The sequence below is a fragment of the Equus caballus genome, chromosome 18 (assembly GCF_041296265.1).
Source record: "Equus caballus isolate H_3958 breed thoroughbred chromosome 18, TB-T2T, whole genome shotgun sequence".
In the NCBI taxonomy this organism is placed as follows: Eukaryota; Metazoa; Chordata; class Mammalia; order Perissodactyla; family Equidae; genus Equus; species Equus caballus.
The window spans coordinates 78668486-78682621 of record NC_091701.1 but is presented as its reverse complement, the minus strand read 5'-3'; the positions used below and the strand labels follow the sequence as shown (position 1 = coordinate 78682621).

Here is a 14136-nt window from a genome sequence, read left to right as displayed (position 1 = left end):
TCAAATGTGTAAGGTCTGAAGAGGGCTTGTGATGAGAATACTGCAACTGAAGAGGAAGTCTGACTGTTTCTATGGCACACAAAACAAAGAGAAGAAAGCCATTCCAAGCAAACTTTAGACAAAATGTCTCCAAGGATAATGATTAAACCTATTTTCAAATTAGCCTGTAAATATTAGATCTGATTTATACAAATGAATGGAGATAATCTCTATAGAGGAAAATACTTTAAGATTTAATGTAATAATCCTGAGTCATACTTTTTTTAATATCAAGAATATCAAGTAAAGAGATTCAGAAAGTCCAGAGCAGTACCTGGACTCCTGTGTATTAATAGAAGTTCGTGGACAAGTCTGACCTGCAACCTCCATTAAGAAACGCCAGCCTAGAAAATGCTAGATTCAATTAAAGAAGTCAAGTTGCAGCCAACATTTTAATAATATTGAAGTGATGACTGATAACGCTACACTGTTGTTGCCTAATGGCATCAGAAAAAGCTCTCCAGAACAATGTTCTCAGTGGGGTCACATTTAAAACAAATCAAACGCTGAGTATATATGACAAGTGAATCAGGCAAGACAAATAGTGAGAATGGCTATTTGTTGAGTGATGCAAATGTTTAAGACTGGTCATTACCGGGAAAGAACAGCTTCAGCTGATGAGGGGAACAGTAATGAGGACGAGACACGAGTCTGGCTGATAAAAGAAAACGACAGATTAGATTTAGAAAAGAAAAGGAATATACTTCACTTCCTATATCAGTCAAAAACTGTATCCTAAAGACAAGTAAGAACTTATTTAGGGAAGACAAGTTTAATGATGTATTTGAAGAAATCACCTTCAGGCATGCATGCCCGCACACACACACCCTATGATACTACATATATGATATTATTTTATATTATATATTATATACAATATTTATATTTAATATAATCCATGCACTTGCATCTTTTCATTGGAAAGGTGATAAAGACAATGCTACTCATTTAATAATATTTTATAAATATAAATATGTAAAAAAGGAGCTAACCTCTTTAAATTCAAAGATTTCCATTAGTGACTTCTTGAATAATAATAATATAAAATATATGTAAGGCAAGGGCCATGAGTCTATCATCATTAAATAAAAATCTAGTATTCAAGTTAACAGCTTTCTCCGCCTACTCCTATTCAAGCAAACATAAAAACTCTTAGGTTAAGATTCAACTTTCAAATCTAAACTCTAATTAATTATAGGGTCACACATTCCTTTAGAAGCATCAAGTTGATCTTCAGTACCAGCTCTTCAAGGATAATTTTTACATGCCTTAATAGAGAAAAAGGAAGGCTCACTGATGCTCCTCGACAACGATAAACGAATACTTGGCATTTTCTCTCCTACAGAACGATGTGACCCAAGAAAAGCGCTGTGGCCTGAGGGAGATTAATAAACAGAAGCTGACTCACAGCTCACATAAGCTTCACGGGCCTAAAAGACCTTAAACCAAGTGCCCAGGCTTCATTTTCATACATTTTCCTAATTGTCATGCCCTTATCTACTTTTTCTTCTCTCCTCCAATTTTATCTAAGTAATGACAGAATATTGATTGGGAAGAGTTGAAAAAGTCTTACAAAGCTTGTTTGTTCTCTAAGTGAGCACAGCTATTATTGTTTTAATACTTTGACCTCACTTTCTGAAAGTGAAACCATTATCTCAGGCAACATCTCTCCCCGTCACCAGGATGCTGAGGTTTTTATTTCCATCATCACCAGTGCCAAGAAACAAAAGCAGACAAAAAGTTCTGGCTGCAAAGACAACAGACTTTATAATAGCCAAGTTAAGATATATTCGATTGAAATGTCCACCTGTTATTCCATTCTAATGATACTGTTAATTTCTCCTATTATACAAAATAGAAATAATTTCTATGGATAACGTCTAAATACACCAGAATTGCCCAAAGTATATCTTTCCAGTGATTTTATCTAGTGATTTTTAATTCAGTGGGCAAAATTGGTTAAAAGAGGATTATTCAGCTAATGGTTCTACTGTGTTTGCTTATTTAATAGATAAACTTTAAGTTCCATTCTCAAAGATTTTCCTGAAAATTTTACATTTTTGGTTTTTACTTTTTGGAAAAAGTAATATAAGAAATAACTGCCTGCTCTGAACATCTATTATCAGTCTAGGTAGGATTTCTATTTTACTGTGAACAAAGCTTCTTCCTATTTCTGTGATAAAATGAATCCTGCCTCTTCAGTTCTTCCATCTTAAAAAGCAGGAAAGTCAAACACCATAAATTTAGGAATTTTCCCCTGATAATCTAAGTTAAACTTTTTCGTAACTTATAAGCATCCAAAATAATCTCCAAAACCAATATTAAGTGGCCTTAAAAATAAAGAAGGCATCCTTATACCAAAATCTCTTAATAAATAAGCAAAAGAAAACATTTCCAAAGTTTTGATTTACAAACAGTTTTAAAAAAATCAATCACGTTGGTTCTGTTGACTTGAAACCTCCTAAAAAACATAAGATAAGTGAAAATAGAATGAAATAAGGTAACAGAAGCAATAATCTCAGTAAATCATAATTATCTCTATTGACTTGTTCTGAGACATCTTCACCACAAACTCATGAAGTCCTCAAAAGGAAACCTTCACATTTACATACATTCTATTTGCACTTGCTGCACCAGTTTATTTCAGTGTTATTTACTCAAAACATAACTGTTTTTCACTGAATAAAACAGAGGATTTTAAATGACTGGGAAGAAAATTCCTCTATAATTTTTTATTAGTCTTGACTCAAACATATGAAGTCTATTCAAACAGCTTCCCTAAACAGAACTCTTTACTTCTTATAAACTTTTTACTCACTCATAAGGCTATAAAGTAAAGGGTATGAGATACTGTGGGCAACAGGAGAGAAGAACTGCAGAAGGAAAATTTCTCGAAGATTCAATTGAGAAGACAATGGGACGTAAGGAAATCTATGATTTGTGTAATAAAAAAATATTATTATTATTTTAAAAACACTATTATTGTAAAAAGCTGTGTTTTTCCCCCCTGATCATTGACCCTCTTAAAGACCCACAACCATTCACTCCTGAAAAATGTGCAGGTAACACACAGAACTTCAACACAACCTCAGGAGATTCGGAAATCCCCCAAACCCCATGGAATCTCAGGTTAAGGACACTCTCGGTTGTAAAAGCTCTCTGACCTAACTCAAAAGACGACCTTATAAAAGCACTAGGTTTAACAATCTCTTTGAATTCCAAAACAAACCTATCAGCCTTTTGCTTTAAAATCTTGAATAGTAAAGCATGTAACATTTAGCTACGTATAGTATATTAATTGTAACCCTAAAAGTTATACAGAACATGAAACAGAAATGCATATTTTTAAAAATTACTATATCTAAATGACTAGTTTAAGTTATGCATATCTTTTCAATTGATACATCAATCACATGGAAGTCCTAGGTAAAAATGTAATATATTTGGATATGCTTGTTAACTCTTCTAATTATCAGGGAAAACACAGTATTTGCTTAGTAAAGAAAACCCCCAAGAAATTTTGAGCTTTGCTGATACAAATTGTGCTGCAAATGCTACTTAAATGAGCCACTGTCAAAATCATAACCAACATTTTCCCTTAATTATACTACTAATGAAATACATCTACAAAGTGTATTTCCAGTTTCTCTGATTCCTACTCAATCTTTATTATTTAAGGATAATAATACACTTCAGTAAATTCTCATTAGTAATGTACTTAGTAGTGGAATGAGCCAATGTACCAGTTTCAATAGTCTTATTTTCAACTTATCATGAAATCCTGGAATTTATACTGAGTTTTGAAAATCCAAGCATGCAACAGATACCTTTAAAATATTACGTCCAACGAGGAGTTCCATAAATAAATTGACGTATTTTTAAATATAATGGTCAGTAAGCAGGAGGATGATAGAAGAATATATTAAAAGCCATATCTCTCAACTGTCTCATTATCTGTACTTTTATTAGAAATACCTTAAACTTTGTTGTTCTGAATAATAAGCGAACTGAATCTAACTTCTTCATTTTTAGACTTTTTTGTTTTAAAACATAGTAAGTACCTTTCAGAGTTTGTTTTTAAAAATGGATCTAATGATCTTTAGGAATGGACCACTAAATCTATCAAATGTATTTTCTCAAATACACCTTAGTGTAGACCAAGAAATACTTAACAAGATCGGATTTAATAATATCAACCAGAAATTTTTAAAGTGGATAATGTCACAACCTACGTCTTTATACACATATCATATGAAATTTTGGTAATTCCTAAATGATTTTCAGGGATAAAAGCCCTGAAACGATTCAGATAGTTGAGAGATGTAGTTAAAGTGACAAAGCAATAAATCAAGTTTCAGTTATCCATGACGGAAGATGGAAAGAACAATCACTTGGGATCTTGAGTATTATATTCAGTTTCTCCAGCTGAAATCTGGCTGAGCCGCTTGCTAGATCCCCACAGTTTTCGAGTGAGCTGACCTGAACGCATCTGTTTAATCCAGAGAAATGGAGAATAGATGTTATTGAGAAAGAAAGAGAGAAAAAGAATACATGAAATTGATATACAAGACACTGATTTTATAAAACACAGAAGAAATAAGTTTTGTTAGGAGAATCATTAACATTTTAATGTTCTTGATTAATAATAATCAAAGAAAGCCTTCACTAATTGATTGTCTTTCAGTTGAGAAACATCTAATGCCAGCCTGTAAATTTTTAAATTAAATGTCTCAGTTATGTCAAAATTACCAGCCTCTCTTACTTTATATATTAACAAAAATATATTTTCACCTTATTAAAATAATCTTCTCAAGTTATACTTGATCTAGCTAACAAGACACAGGTTTGGGGATTTTCTTTCTTAAATATTTGCAGTACTATTAACGCCAATCACAAGGATAAGAAAAAAGTAAAATAACATTTTGATGAAAAGAAAGTACTTTTAAAATATTTTTACAGAAGAATTTCAAAAATAATATTTAACAAGAGAATGACAAAAAGTAATTTAGAAACAAGAATAGCATAAGCTCTCTGAAGGCACGTTTCGTCCACCATTAAATCTGTAGCACCTAGCACACTTCCCAGCAGGTAACAATTACTAATTAAACATTAAGTGAACCAGTGAGTAAATGCCCCTCTGAAAGTGCTTACACTTCTGGGAAGGGCAGAAACTCCACGTGGGAAACATTTCTCACTCTAACCCGGGATTTGCTGGAATTCCTTCCCCAAGTGCAAGCACTTTCTAATCGAGACTCATCTGCCGCGTTTCTCAATGGTTACTTCTCCAGGGTACATTTACTGGAGTGATAAAGACAAGCCTCATGTAAAGATACTCTGGCATGCCTGTTTTTGCATTTTCATTTCCAGGAGTATTTCCATTCCCACATTACCATCTGATTTAAAAATATGAATTTCATGCTGATAGTATAATACATAAACTGCTACATGATTTAAAAATACACATTAATCAAGATTTTGATCTTTTAGGTAAAAATAGATCTTGAAATAGAAATCTTTTCATAACTAAACATTGATCTTTTTAATTTCTGCCTTGTCATTTAGAATTATATGTTAATTATGCAAGATTCTAAGTATTCAATTAGATTATTTGCTAAATAAATCCATAATTCAGTTGATACATCCAAGGATGTAAAATAGGTAAAAAATATTTTTATTCAAAATCTACACACAGTTCAGATTCTATGTTTTAGAATATAAATCTTTCAATAAGGACAAAACACTTATTTGGCGTAAATATTACAAAACATTGATTTAGGCCTAAGAAATGAAGCTGCTTAGATGTTTTTTCCAAATCAATTTTTAAAAAGAAAATGTGTGTACATACTAGTCATTTCATTTTTTAAAAATTCAGTAAAATAAGAAACTCAGAAGTCTGAGCAGAGTTCTAAAGTAATCACCACACGAGCGGAGGAGAGGAGGGCAATACTTATTGGGGAAATTTATTAACCAAGAAACTCTATTACTGTTGAATGGAAAAATGCTTCAAATGTTTAAATATAAGTGAGATACCAAGATATAGACTTACAAACATTGTTTGGGGGACCTGTTACCTCTGAAAGCAAATGTTGTTGCAGCCACTTTAACTTAAGATCTCTCTTTTGTTAAAATAACATCCTGAGAAAAGAGCATAAGGACTAACAAAATCTTAAAATATTTATAAATCAAAAAGGTCCCTATGATTGACAATAGATTTATTATAACCACTGACTGTTATTCAGTAACGTCTTCTCTTGAAATAACCCCTACAGATGTCATATTTTAGATTTCTCAGAAAAGACTGCTGGTATTAATAAATATTTATAATGCCTAATATGACTCTATGTAATAAAGTAAATTTTCTAGAAGAATTGCTAAATTACTTGGAGTATAGACACTAAGCTTGCTTAAGACAGTATTAGATTCATGATATCTGAATATTCAGTAATTGATAAACCACTGGCAAATAAATTTACAGTCACTATAGGGCACACACTGAGAATTAGCATGTTATATGGGGATATTTGTAGTTCCAAGTAAAAAATGATGCTTTTACAAAAGGACAACTGACATACAGTCACGCTGGGTATTTGTTGAAATTAAAGTAAGTAGTTTCATTGTTTGAAGCTATATTTCATTTTTATAAAGGTTTTTTTGTATTAGAAATTCAAGTAGTGGCCTCGAATCTAAATTTGGAAAGACAGAATAAAAGAACTTTCTTATTCACACAGAATGATGGATGGAAATGTCAAATGTGTGCTTTTCATACTATAAACATCACTCTTGAATACCAGCTTTATCCTCTTTTCATTTACTATCCTTTGAAAGATCAAATTTGTTTTTCAATTTGTTTATCCATAATGGAGACTTCTGATTCAACTGGAACGAAGGAGAAACAAAGGAATCCCCAAGAGTACGGGAAATGAAATTCTTGATACTAGGTTTTACCTCAGCTGGCTTGCCAACACCCACTACAATCAACTTGCCGTCTTCTAATCCTACAAGAATATGGCTGTGCTCTTTGGTTACGCAAACACAGTGGATAGGCAATCGCATGGCTAATGGGTTGATGCTGAGATTCAAACTGGAAGAGAAATAAGAAACACACACATAATTACATGGATATATAATGGATTCACAGAATTTTACACCTGGGAGGTAACTTGATCATCTAGTTCTGCATTCTAATTTCACAGATATGGGAGCTTAAGTTCTGAAAGCTTGAGTGACTCGCATGAGGGCCCACTTTTATAGCGTTACTTAAAACACTTAACAGATGTTTCCTCTATTCTCAACATATATTTCTCTTCTAACCATATATATGAGCTCTCACTAAACGACTTTCACATAGTTGACTAATAAGAGAAAATTGGATAGAAAGGGCAAAAGCTCAAAAGTTTATCTTTCGGGGGGAGGTAAGCTCAATAAAATTGGTCTATTTGCCTTATCTTAAAAGATACAACATATACAAAATATTCAAACATAAAGCATAATATTAGAATCCTATGATGTACATACTATTTTCTAGACTAATCTGCTAAAAGATCCCACTGATTTTTCTAACTTTGGATTCTCTTAACAATACCCTGAAATCAGAGTTGTAAAAGAAAATATTGGAAAGATATGATTGGAATGGGGACTCCATGCTCTACTCCAGAAGAAAGAATGACAAAAAGGAGAAAGAAAATACAAAAATAGGGAGAGGATGTTGGTACAGAAGTGATTCTGATATGAATGCAATAAGATAACACCCTGGATCAGGAAATGATCTAAAAGAAAAGGTTTTTTAGGCAGGGCCAAGATAGGCTGAGAAGTATAAATAAGCCATAATAAATTTTTTTTGAGGGGTAAGAAAAGAATGTATTTGGGCACACAGGGAAATCAGTGCTTTGTGTATATAAACTAGTAGACAGGCACATCCAGCATTCAAACATCCTCTCCTTCACTGGGTTAAATAACAAGATTCCCCACTAATTTAACACACACTCATACACAATCCTGAACAGATATGTTAGCCCTAAAAATAGTTTATTTTAACCATAGTTAGGAAAAAATTTAAAAAATCCCAACTTTACTTGTAAAAACTCAAACTATAATTGGACAGACTTCCAAATCCATAATCCAGGCTTGGCACTATGACAAGTTTTTTTCTGGCTATTATTTATTTATTTTTGGTGAGGAAGATTGCCCTGAGCTAACATCTGCCAATCCTCCTCTTTTCGCCTGAGGAAGATGTTGCTGAGCTAATATCTGTGCCAATCTTCCTCTATTTTGTATGTGGGGTGCTGCCGATGAGCAGTGTGTAGGTCTGCACCTGGGATCTGAACCTGCAAATCCCAGGCTGCTGAAGCAGAATGTGTGAACTTAACCACTACCCCACTGGGCTGGCCCTTTTTCTGGCTATTTTTTAAAAAACTTTTAATTGTGGTAAAATACACACAACATTTTCTACATTTTTAAAATGTACATCTATATATCATTTACTAATCCAAGAATACTTTAGTTTCCCCAATTATTTTCATAGTTATCAAAAAAGACATGTTCATAATAAATGATAAACCAAAAGATCAGAAATCTTACATTGCTGATTTCCACTCCAGGCTGAAAGTACTGCCACCTTTTCTTTCTTTTTTAAATTATTTTATGGCAGTCATACTGGCTTATAACACTGTGTAAATTTCAGGTGTACACTACTGTATATCAGTTTCTGCATAGACTGCATTGTGTTCACCCCCAATAGTCTAGTTCTCACCCGTCACCACACATATGTGCCCCTTTACCCCTTTTGTCCTCCTCCCACTCCTTTCCCCTCTGGTAACCGCCAATCTGTTGTTTTTATCTGTGTTTGTTTATCTTCCACATATGAGTGAAATCATACAGTGTTTGTCTTTCTCTGCCTGACATTATTTCACTTAGCATTTATACCCTCTGCCACCTTTTCTTAAGTGATACTTCAAGAATTATTATTTACCTGTGGAGATCTCTTATGGACAGGAACCCTTGCAAACTGCCTGTGATAACGTGCTCTCCAATTACACACATATCTGATACTTGTTCCTTCAGGACTTGAGACCGTAGGTACTTGCCATTTACAGAAAACACATGCAGTGCATTCTTATCCTGCAAAGATCAGATGAAGAAAATTTAATGATCTCTAATTAAAACTGTGTTTTACCACAACTAGAATGGACCTGCAACTAAGATATACAACCATGTCCCCGGAGGATTTGGGGAGATAAAGCAGAAAAAAAAAAGATTGGTGAAGTTGTTAGCTCAGGTGCCAATCTTAAGGAAAAAAAAAAAAAGACTCAATTTAAAAAAAAACAAAAAAACCTGAGTTTTAATATTATCAATTAAAACTATGACTACAACAGAATGATAACTGGGTTTAAAATTTTGGAATAAACATACAGTTATATTTAAAGAGAAAGTGTGTAGACAATATTATTAAAGTGATTTCAAATCAGATTGCCAATAAATATTAAACAAGAACTCTCACTCTTCCAAAAGAATTAAAATCTCATCCAGTTCAAAAAAGTCCACATTCTTAAAACAAAACAAAAAGATTCTCTTAATTTTTAAAAAGCTTTATATCTGAAAGGAAAATAAACATATAAAATTCATGGCTTGTTTATTTATAATGTGCCCTGTGCAAAAATAATTTAATTTTATAATTTCCACTTAAGCTTATGAAGTTTCAGATAATCAGAAATTATTTTTGAAGTTGCATATTATATAGACCAATAGAAATTCCTAAAACAAAATACAAACGTGAGGCCAAGACTCTGATAGGGGTCCATCTACCAGTATGGAATGAACAAACTGAATGGTGAAAGGAAAACATGCTATTTAAAGTGTGGTGTTTTTTCCTTCTTCAAAATGCCTCCTATATATAATGGGGGAAGGAAAAGATACGCTCATAGGGAGTCTAGCCCTATGCATGAAGCTGTTATATACCTTGAGGGTGGTCTTTTCTTCAATGCTGGAGTAGATGACAACGTGTCCTTCCCAAGATATAGCCAAACTGGGAACAGTCAGGAGCAGAGAACTCTCACAAGGGGGTCGTAAAGTCCTCATGTACTGACCTTTCTGAATGGTATGTATAATCACAGTGCCATCCTACACACAGGAAATGTAAGAAAGTGAAAAGAACAAAAAAGAAGAAAAGAAAGTGGGTCAGATAAAGAAATGTGAGACCTGAGAACATGGTTATTCCACATGTACCTTAGGAAAAATTCCAATCTTGAAATTTCAAATAGTATTTTATTTCATAAAATGCCCTCTTCCCTTAACTAATAAATTAGACCAGTAAAATATCAAAATAGAATGCAGCCTCTAGGTTTTTTCTTTCTGCATTATGTCACTTTTGCAAAGTCCTACACATAGTATAAAATTTCTATATTTTTACCTATCCCCCAAGAAAAAAATTTAAATATAAATACTGCTTCTGAATTTGTAGAAAAAATTACTATTTCTTAAAGGTGAAATCTTACCCTTGATCCTGACACTGCCATGTCTAGCTCAGTGCTGATGCCAACACTCAACACTTCATCAGTGTGTCCGTACAGAATCTGAAAGGGTTTAGACGCTAAGCCCACAGGAACACCACCCTAACAGGAAAACAGAGAAGCAAAGGTAATTTTCTTGTAGGCTATTTTCTATAAAAGGTTTATACTCTACTTAAACTGTCTAATCATTAACACTGCAACTAGTTTTTACCACTGAGCCTATTCATAATAGTACTCATTCTTGTCTTCCTTCCTGGATTCTCAAATTATTCTCAGTTTTTTGAAGCTCAGAAACTCAATCTGAATGGTTTCAAAGGTGATTGTTATGGATTAATTTTAACAGGCATATTATTTGCCCTTTTCATCCACAGATTTATTCTTCCTTCACTTCAAAGAAACTTTTTGTATTATATCTCTGAAAACTTTCTCTTTTCCATTTATTAGAGTCCCTATTTCAGGGACATCAATTGCCTTTATGCTGACTTGTCTTTGATTTCGATAGTTATCATTCTTCTTCTAATTGCTTTAATCCTTTTGTTTTTTCATTTGTGTTCACTTTGATTAACTTTCTTCCATGCTAATAATTTGATTTTCAGCCATATCAAATCTGTTCCTTGCTATTTCTGCTTTGGGTTTATTTATTATATTTATAATGGCATTATTTTTAATCTCAGTTTGATTCTTCTTCAATCTCTCTTTTCATCTTATATGCTACTTTATAATTTCACCTTTGAGGTTCTATTTTATTGAACTGATATTCTCATTATGTTCTTCTAATAGCACAATTTCACTGCAAGGGATCTCTCCGCACTTGAGTTGTTTTCTCCTAGAAGAAAGAAGATTCTCTCTTCATCTGTTTTTAGCATGCTTTGCTTGTATATTACTTTCTATAGTATAGAATGTTTGATTAGTTGCATGGTGTTTGTTTTATGGTGATCCTGGATAATTCTTTCCAGATCTTCTATCTGCACTATATAACGTGGATGAATTCCCTTTGACACTATTACCTGGGACATATTTGCCTTCCTCTAAGAGGGTCAGTCTGAGTGCTTAGTGCACTGTATCTAATTTTTTTAAATCAGGAAAATCCTATGCTATTTAGGCAATTCAAGTTACAGAGAAAAGAGATCCCTCTAAAATTAATTTTATAAAGCTTTCATATCTCAATACTAAACATGGAAAACACAGAACAAAAACAGATTTATTTCACTTATGAACAGAGGAATAAAGTACTAGCAAATAAAATCCTGCAGTACAATATAACAATACATCATGAATTATAAAGGTTTATTATAGGAATTCAAGGATGATTCAAACCTAGGACACTTCTCAACACAATATATGAAATTAAGAAAAAAGAAGAGAAAAACCATTAATAAAAAAGGAAAAGAAACTGGAGAAAATGGCTGGAAAGGATGTTATTTGGACTACTGACAAAATTAGAACATGGCCTGTGGATTAGATAATGGTATTACATAAATCTTAGGTGTTCTGATTTTGGTAACTGCACTCGGGTTATGTATAAGAAGGTCTTTTGTTCTAAGAAAATATACATTGAAGTGTTTAGGGGTAAAAGAACATAATGTCTCCAACTTTTAAATTATTCAGGAAAAAGAACGATGCTGGGAGAGAGACATGAGGAGGGAATGCTAACAGAAATGGCAAAAATGTACTATTTTTATAACTTTTCTGTAGATCAAAATTTTATTAAAATTAAAAAGTGACCAAAAGACAAAAAAAAAAAAAAAGGAAATTAACTACTTAAATGTAAAAAAACAACACTAGTGAAACCCATCAGCAAACAGTCTACTAAACGGCACAACAGTGAGGGACTTTCATCAAAATCAGACACAAGACTGGGAGGCTCACCATAACTTTCTTACTCTATTGCATTAGCTAACAACGTAACAGGGTGCGAAAATGAAATAATTAGTATGTTGAAAAAAATAAAAACACTTTTATTTCCAGATCAAGATTGTGTATCTACCTTTTTTCCAGAAAATCCAAGAAATACTAATAATTATGAGAGCTCGATAAGAGGGTTTGGTAAACCAATTAGATACAGGATAACTGTATAGAAAACAATAGCTTTTTTGTATACTAGCAAGAATCAGAAATAAAAATAATTTTTAAAAATCCCACCAAAATAGTAATAAAAATATAATAATTAGAAGTAATACAAAAAAGTACAGGATCCAAACAGAAAAAAGTTACATTTTATCAAGGGACATAAAAGATCTGAAACAAACATGGAAAGATAGTTCTTATGTCTGGATAGGAATAATTATAAAAATGTCAATTCATATCACACTCATATATAAATTGAACATGATTTCATTAAGACTAAAATGGGGTTTTTTGAGGAGGATATGGTTAAAATATTTTTAAAGTTCATATGGAAGAATAAATACTCATATAAGAATAGCTGAGAACAGGGCAAATCTTCCTCAAGCAAAAAGAAGAAGATTGACAACAGATGTTAGCTGAGAGTGAATCTTCCTCAGCAAAAAAGAAAGGAAAAGAAAAGTAAAAGGAAAGAAAGAAAGAAAAGAACAGCTGAAAACATTTCTTTTATAGAGGAAACACAGTGAAGGAGAATTTGCCTTAGCAAATATTAAACTTAAAAAAAAAACATTTTGGTGTTGATACAGAAATAGGTAAGTACAAAAGAATGAGGAATCAAGAAAAAGATCCAATTCAGTGGGTATTCATTTATGCCACTCAGAAGTAAACAAAATCATATTTTTTAATACTCTATATTGTTATTGAACATATATTATATATTCTCTCTATATCTACATATTATATACCTAATATTATATATCTATTATAAAAATAATATTTTCTATATACTATATTGTTATACAATATATATTCTATATATACATGTTTTATATATCTATTATATATTCTATATTATCAAATATAGAAAAATTAATTATCAATGAATTAAAGATTTAAATCTAAAAAATAAAAAGAAAAGTATTAAAAGAAAACTTTTAGATAATATTTTTTATACATCTGGAGTGGGAGAGAGCCTGTTAAGCAAGGTAGAAAATTCAGAAACCATAAAGGAAGAAGACACTGCCTTGAAGCATTATTATGAGAGCACAATAAGGTTGATGAAAATTATAAATCTATAATTTCCAGTAGTCCCACCTGAAAGTAACATAGGAATATTGTTACGCTAACAAGACAAGAAAAATAATTGTTTTCCTAGAAGAGGTTAACAAGGAGGAGTTTCTGGAAAATAACAGAGGGTAAGGTCACGAATCAGACAACAAACCTAGGAAAAAAATGTGGTGATTGGGACAGGACAGAATGGGGGTAAAAGAACGGAAAGAAGCTCAAACAATCATTCAACGCCAGAGAAAAATTCACTACTCTACTAGAGCATCTCAACAGTATTCCCAGGGCGAACCTCTGATCTAAACCAAGAGTATTTAAATGTGTGACTACCTGCTGTGTTATCTGCCATATCATACACGTCGTATCTCTGGAACCAGAAATCAAATGTATTCCACAGTAATCTGTAGCTAAACAAGTCACAATATCTGTAAGAAGGAATTAAGAAAAATGAGATGGCTTGTTT

At 32.4% G+C, this 14136-nt stretch overlaps 1 protein-coding gene across 12 annotated transcripts in view; it reads right to left on the bottom strand.

The window, feature by feature from the left end:
* Positions 1-1957: 1957 nt before the first annotated feature.
* Positions 1958-14136, bottom strand: part of NBEAL1 (neurobeachin like 1) — a 203456-nt gene continuing 191277 nt past the window's right edge. For 11 of the 12 annotated variants that reach the window (XM_023622418.2, XM_023622419.2, XM_070241627.1 and 8 more), the window contains 6 exons: positions 14004-14098; positions 10530-10646; positions 9994-10155; positions 9008-9156; positions 6985-7120; positions 1958-4528 (listed from right to left, as the gene is read on the bottom strand). In XM_023622418.2, the coding sequence (XP_023478186.1) occupies positions 4427-4528; positions 6985-7120; positions 9008-9156; positions 9994-10155; positions 10530-10646; positions 14004-14098 (761 nt within the window). In that variant the 3' untranslated portion in view covers positions 1958-4426. The remainder of the gene's footprint in view (positions 4529-6984; positions 7121-9007; positions 9157-9993; positions 10156-10529; positions 10647-14003; positions 14099-14136) is intronic. The other variant, XR_011428354.1, reaches the window with a different exon arrangement.